This window comes from Oncorhynchus gorbuscha, linkage group LG18, assembly GCF_021184085.1.
Source record: "Oncorhynchus gorbuscha isolate QuinsamMale2020 ecotype Even-year linkage group LG18, OgorEven_v1.0, whole genome shotgun sequence".
Lineage (NCBI taxonomy): Eukaryota > Metazoa > Chordata > Actinopteri > Salmoniformes > Salmonidae > Oncorhynchus > Oncorhynchus gorbuscha.
Window position 1 is genome coordinate 4579301 of NC_060190.1, and position 6482 is coordinate 4585782.

General features: G+C 39.6%; 1 protein-coding gene across 2 annotated transcripts; it reads left to right on the forward strand.

Moving 5' to 3' along the window:
- The first annotated feature begins 2266 nt into the window (after positions 1–2266).
- LOC124002751 (zinc finger protein 501-like) lies at positions 2267–5734 on the forward strand. Of its 2 annotated transcripts, XM_046310470.1 has the most exons (3): positions 2267–2497; positions 3868–5115; positions 5282–5734. In XM_046310470.1, the coding sequence occupies exons 1-2, from the start codon at positions 2470–2472 to the stop codon at positions 5088–5090; spliced, it is 1251 nt and encodes a 416-aa protein (XP_046166426.1). In that variant the 5' UTR covers positions 2267–2469; the 3' UTR covers positions 5091–5115; positions 5282–5734. The 2 variants fall into 2 exon arrangements, with proteins under 2 accessions (XP_046166426.1, XP_046166425.1); XM_046310469.1 differs by having other exon boundaries at positions 3868–5734.
- Positions 5735–6482: the final 748 nt, after the last annotated feature.

The following is a 6482-nucleotide window of genomic DNA, read 5'->3' on the forward strand; positions in this document are numbered from 1 at the left end:
AAGACCCTCAGAACCTACCTTCGATTACCCCTGTTGACTCAATAGTAGTAAAGATTTGTTCTTGTTTTAGTCCATTCAACAACAGAGCGATACTTTCCTTGTATCAACAGGATTTTGTATCTCTCTATATACCTTATGTCATGCCTTATTGGAATCGTTTTATTGATCATATCTGTTGTCTCATACATACGCACTTTCTAACACAATTATAGAAGTTTATTATAAAATGATTCATGAATATTACCCTGCCAACCACGAAATGAAGAATAAAAAATAGATACATTGAAATTGTACCTTTTGCAACAGTTTTGCATCTTTGAATGGTATTAATGTAAAGAATTTTTGGCAAGACATCAGTAGATTTATCATGGAAAATCTGCATTTAGATTTGACACTATTATGGAGAGACGTATTACATTCATTCTTTACCGACGATAGAAATCATTTGGATGGACATTTTTATTATTCATTCACTCGCCGTACAGTAGGTGGCAGCAATACGGCAATAGGTGTAGTCTGCCATAAAACCTTAAAGAAGAACAAGACAACAGGAAATTGTTGACGAGAACAGCTAGGGTCAGACAGTTCATATCATACAAAGGAACAGTAACTTCCACAATGGATAGGGTAAGTCTGGTTATAACATTATATGCCCGCTGTGTTGTATAAAATGCCTAGGCCTAGTTTTCATCCTATTTGAACCTCTACATTGCTGTGTTCTGTTTGGAGCGGCAGGTAGCCTAGTGGTTAGAGCGTTGGGTCAGTAACCGAATCACCGAGCTGAACAGATAAACATATGTAGTTCTGTCCCTGAACAAGGCTGTTGACCCATTGATGGTCAGTCATTGTAAATAAGAATTTGTTTACTTGCCTAAACAAATGTGACTTGCATAGTTTTTATATTTGTTTAAATAGCCTACAACTATATAATTTGTATTTATTATGGATACTCTTCCTGGGGTCCAGCAAAATTAAGACAGTTCATACAATCATGTTTAGGAATCTGTGACTATGACCTAATTCTCTCCTTCCTCCCAGTGTGCACATGTTCACATTCCTTCACTGATTTCTTACACATTAGCCATTATTTGACCAGATATTCAAGTGGCCGTTCTAACAAAGAAAATAAATGGCTGCAGTTCCAAACACGTTGTATCTCCGTCGAAACCGGATGCAGTTTGATTGCCATCTTAATAAGGGAGGTCTAATTCCCTAAAATTGGCCCTCGATTTAGCTTGAAGGAGCGATTGAACAACTTCGGTCACTTGCGGGGATGATATGACCCACAATTCAATGCAAACTGAAGTCACATGTCAAACTCTGGTGGCCGGGAAGTGTCAAATTTAATCAACAACCTGCACTTTCAGCATCTCAGGAATATGAATCGAGCTGTCTAAAAAAATATATTGATTTTAGCTTTGGAAAATTGGCTCAGTTTCCTAGTGATGAGTGCAATTCAGAAAGGTATTGGAATAAATGACCAAACTATGGGTAACTGTAGCTAGCTACCTGACAGGAGTGCTCGCTAGACACGTTAGCTTACTAGGTTCATTAATAGCTTTAGGTTGGTTGTTTTTAAGTTAAACTTCAAGATTTCCACCAAGGACGTTGCCTCTCCCATAATCATTATCCCTCGCTTGGGCAATGGACATTTAAGGTGCATTCGGATGTAAAACGTCATTCAAGGGCTGAGGGTTTAGAGCCGAGGGCTGTTGAATTTGAAATGCAGCTGGAAGGCAATCAGGAAGATGCAAGATCAGGTGGGTTCATTATAGTCAATGAGAGGGCAGATATGCGTGTTTCCACTAGTTACACAGCCACAGAGTCAAACGCCTATAACGTATTTTTATTCATTTAGGGTTATGCATAAAGTTAGTGTTTGCTAGGTTAGGGTTAAAATCACATTTAAAAAGATCAGTTGTATAAATGGGCGTGGGTTGTGGTAACTAGTGATGACCAGGCACTACTTCCATACAAAGTGTTTTTGTTTTTCTCAAAGTTGCCTGGATGTGACGTGTCCTACTTTTACCAATACACTCCCAACAACCTACTCGTTTCAAAAATGTATATATGATCAAATAAGCCAGATTTTGGGCACAATTATCCCTTTTGTTACTCCTCTTCTGCGCTGTTCGATAGGAAATGACTGGTATAAGATATACGGTGGAAACTCGTCTATGACTCCACCAATCCAACGCTCTTATATTTGTGGGTTGCAGTGAAGGATTGAACATTTCGGGTAAAAGGAGATTTACGAGGGATGCACCCAAATCAGAGGTTTAGACTGAATTAATACAATATTTGGTTTAATGATCAACTGTAATACGTCTTGTCGAACAGGAAGAGCTTAGCCTGTCCCCCTCCACCCTCCAGGAGTCCCCAGGTCAACCGCCTCTCCGTACTTTACTGCTGGTTCTGGTCGACTGCAGGAAAGCACCGGGGCAGACTGGAACTGAGAGAGGAGAAGAAATGGAAGATGGAGATTTGATTTCATTAAGTATGTGGATTAGATTAGTCTGCTTCTGTTACAATGAATTGGTTCATTATATACTGATGAAAATATCTGGTTGTTCCACCTAATTTTGAGAAGTGTAACTTGCTCCCCCAAACGTTTGATTTCACCTAATTGTAGCGTTCTTTCATGAAGAGCACATGTTCAACTTCATAAAAACATGTTTTCCCAAGAGTTTATATGAAAATACATACTGTACTAAGTGCCAATGTGCTAAATAAAGTAACAGGGGACAACTGAAAACAACAAAACCACTAGTTTACATTGGTAAAATAGTCCTTTTAAATCAGCCACAAATGTGCTTATGACAGGGGTAATGGAAGCAATTTTTATTCCACAGGTGGTGAAAATTGAATGCAAGCTTCACAAAAAAAATATATTCTACCATATCAATTTATGGGTAAAGTGGTTCACTTGCTCAGTTTTCTACAGAAAACACCAGAGAATTGATAAAAGACTAGAACCAGTTTACCTGCCTTTGCTCTATAATTGGACTATTTGATGTTCGATGTTTCTTTTGCCCAAAAATGTAAGGAACCGTTTCACCATATTACAACATGGGTTGACCTTAAAATGGGGGACAGATGTAAATGAATCACTAATTAAATGAAATAAATCATGTTCAGAAATGACTGTCAAAGTAACCAAATAACTAGGGCTTTAGATGCACACTAATCATTTCCTATTAAACTGATTATGGCATTAGTCATGTAAACATCTTACTCTGCTGATCTTAATTGGTGTGAGGTCATAACTGAAGTAAGCATACGCCTTTAAAAACACCTGGTTTTCTGAACAATCTTTAGACTGATTAGGACATGTAAACACTTTAATCAGAGTTATAGAGGTGTATTTAATCTGTGTATGTTCTAACACAAGCAGCGCCAGCTAACTTCTTTTGACCGAGTGCAGTGAACGTTTATTTTGTCTTTTTTTAGATGTGTCCATGTAAACAGGTTTATTAGGGAAATTGTTCATTCAAAGCATGTCAACATCTAAATCAAACTCTTCTACTAATTGACTTCACAATTAACCTATTATTCTGCACTTGTAACTTTACTCAACGATGGTAAAACTTGGAGAAATGATTGTATTAGTTGTGTTAAAATCTTTCTAGAAGTGACACAGGGTTGATGTGCCACAGGGTTGATGGAGGGACTTTTCAAATTCAGAATTGTCACTTTATCAAGTCTTTATTCATATTATTTAATAACAGATTTAAAATATAATACTGATGCACAATTTCTACTGGAAAATATGAAAGTGACCCAAAAGGCCTTAATTTCATGGTAGGACCCATCTGTTTATGGACCCATATTTGCAAAACCTAATTATTCAATGTCTTTGTTTCACAGGGGACATCCCTAATCGTTTCTCTCTAAGTGGGAGGGGCTTATCGTCTGGGGAGCCTCAACAACATCATGATGCTGACAAGAAAGAGAAGAGTCTCTCCAGATCAGAACACCTCAAACACCAGCATAGAGGTACAGGGAAGAAACCTCACCACTGCTCTGTCTGTGGGAAGAGTTTTGATAAACAAGACTTGACAAATCATGAGCAAATTCACACTGGAGAGAAACCGTTCCACTGCTCTCAGTGCGGGAAGAGTTTCACTGCATCTATAACTTTAAAATCTCATCAGAGAATTCATGCAGGGGAGAGGCCTTACCCCTACTTTGATTGTTTGAAGCATTTCTCACAATCAGGATTCCAGACTACACAAAAACACACAGGACCGCCTTATAGCTGTGATCAGTGTGGGAAGAGATTCAATCAATTAGTACACCTGACTATACACCAACGCATACACACAGAAGAGAAGCCTTATAGCTGTGATCAGTGTGGGAAGAGATTCAATCAATTAGTACACCTGACTATACACCAGCGCATACACACAGGAGAGAAGCCTTATAGCTGTGATCAGTGTGAGAAGAGTTTCAGGACGTCAGATCACCTCACTATACACCAACGCATACACACAGGGGAGAAGCCTTATAGCTGTGATCAGTGTGGGAAGAGCTTCAATCACTCAGGAGTCCTGACTAGACACCAACACATACACACAGGAGAGAAGCCTTATAGCTGTGATCAGTGTGGGAAGAGCTTCAATCAATCAGGACACCTGACTATTCACCAACGCATACACACAGGAGAGAAGCCTTATAGCTGTGATCAGTGTGGGAAGAGCTTCAATCATTCAGGATCCCTGATTATACACCAGCGCATACACACAGGGGAGAAGCCTTATAGCTGTGATCAGTGTGGGAAGAGCTTCAATCAATCAGGAGACCTGACTAAACACCAACGCATACACACAGGAGAGAAGCCTTATAGCTGTGATCAGTGTGGGAAGATCTTCAATCAATCAGATCACCTGACTAAACACCAACGCATACACACAGGAGAGAAGCCTTATAGCTGTGATCAGTGTGGGAAGAGCTTCAATCAATCAGGAGACCTGACTAAACACCAACGCATACACACAGGAGAGAAGCCTTATAGCTGTGATCAGTGTGGGAAGAGCTTCAATCAATCAGGACACCTGACTAAACACCAACGCATACACACAGGAGAGTAGCCTTAGCTGTGATCAGTGTGAGAAGTTTCAGGACGTCAGATCACCTGACTATACACCAACGCATACACACAGGAGAGAAGCCTTATAGCGGTGATCAGTGTGGGAAGAGTTTCAATCAATCAGGACACCTGACTAAACACCAACGCATACACACAGGAGAGAAGCCTTATAGCTGTGATCAGTGTGGGAAGAGCTTCAATCATTCAGGATACCTGACAAGACACCAGCTCACACACACTGGAGATAAACCTTACTCTTGTCTATGTGGAAAAAGCTTTGCTCATTCAGGGACACTGAAAAAACACCAGAAATCACAAACATGTTTTCTTTCATCTCCCTCCTCTCTGGCACCGTTTCCAGATCCCTAAATAAAGTTTCAATAGAAAACATCTTGTAAAGAGTCATCCATTTCCCATTCTCTAACTAAGTCTGATTACCATGGTAACCTGTGTAGCATAATATGCATCTCTGGATCCATATTTATCAAGCGTCTTGAAGTAGGAGTCCTGTGTGTGTGGTGGCGTGTTCAGAGCTGTATCTATTTCATTAACTCCTACTATCCTTTAAATAATAATAGAATAATGTTTCAACAATACTAGGTGTGTATTCAGGAGATCAATAAATGAAATCCATTATCTGCTCAACCCCATCTGCTTCTCACTTCTTTTATATGTTTTTTATATGGACCAGAGGCCTCTTCTAGAATATTCTGCTCCAAAAAGATCTTGGCATATTTATTGTAAAACCCTTTACAGGTTTTAGTGCATCTGATGGGCCATACAGAAGAATGCAGCTATAGGAAATGTTGTTCTCATCCTCTGTCTCTCTGGCTTCATGTGGTTCAGGTGACCATTTTTCTAAAGACTTATCTTTCACTTTATCATCTTGATTGTTATTCAATGACTGATTCATTAATTTGTGTAAAAAAACATGAAGAAAGCCTCAATCTGACACTGGGCACAGCAGGGAATGGACAGGTGAGTTGAGGTCAAAAAGTATTTGTTTTCTTTCAGATCTTTTTTATCAGTGTTTGATTCATCTTGACTGGCCCAGTGGAACCAATGGAATAGTCCCAAGGTATGTTTGTCTGTCTTTTCTCCTCTCCAGGGAGACTCAGTCCAGTTTATGACAACGTCTCAGGAATGGTACTCTGCTGCCTGTGACTGGAACGAATTGCAAAAATCGCTGGAGTTGGAGACTTTTATCTCCCTCACCAACTTCAAACATCAGCTAGCTGAGCAGCTAACCGATCGCTGCAGCTGTACATAATCTATTGGTAAATAGCACACCCATTTTCACCTACCTCATCCCCACAGTTTTTATTTATTTACTTTTCTGCTCTTTTGCACACCAATATCTCTACCTGTACATGATCATTTATCACTCCAGTGT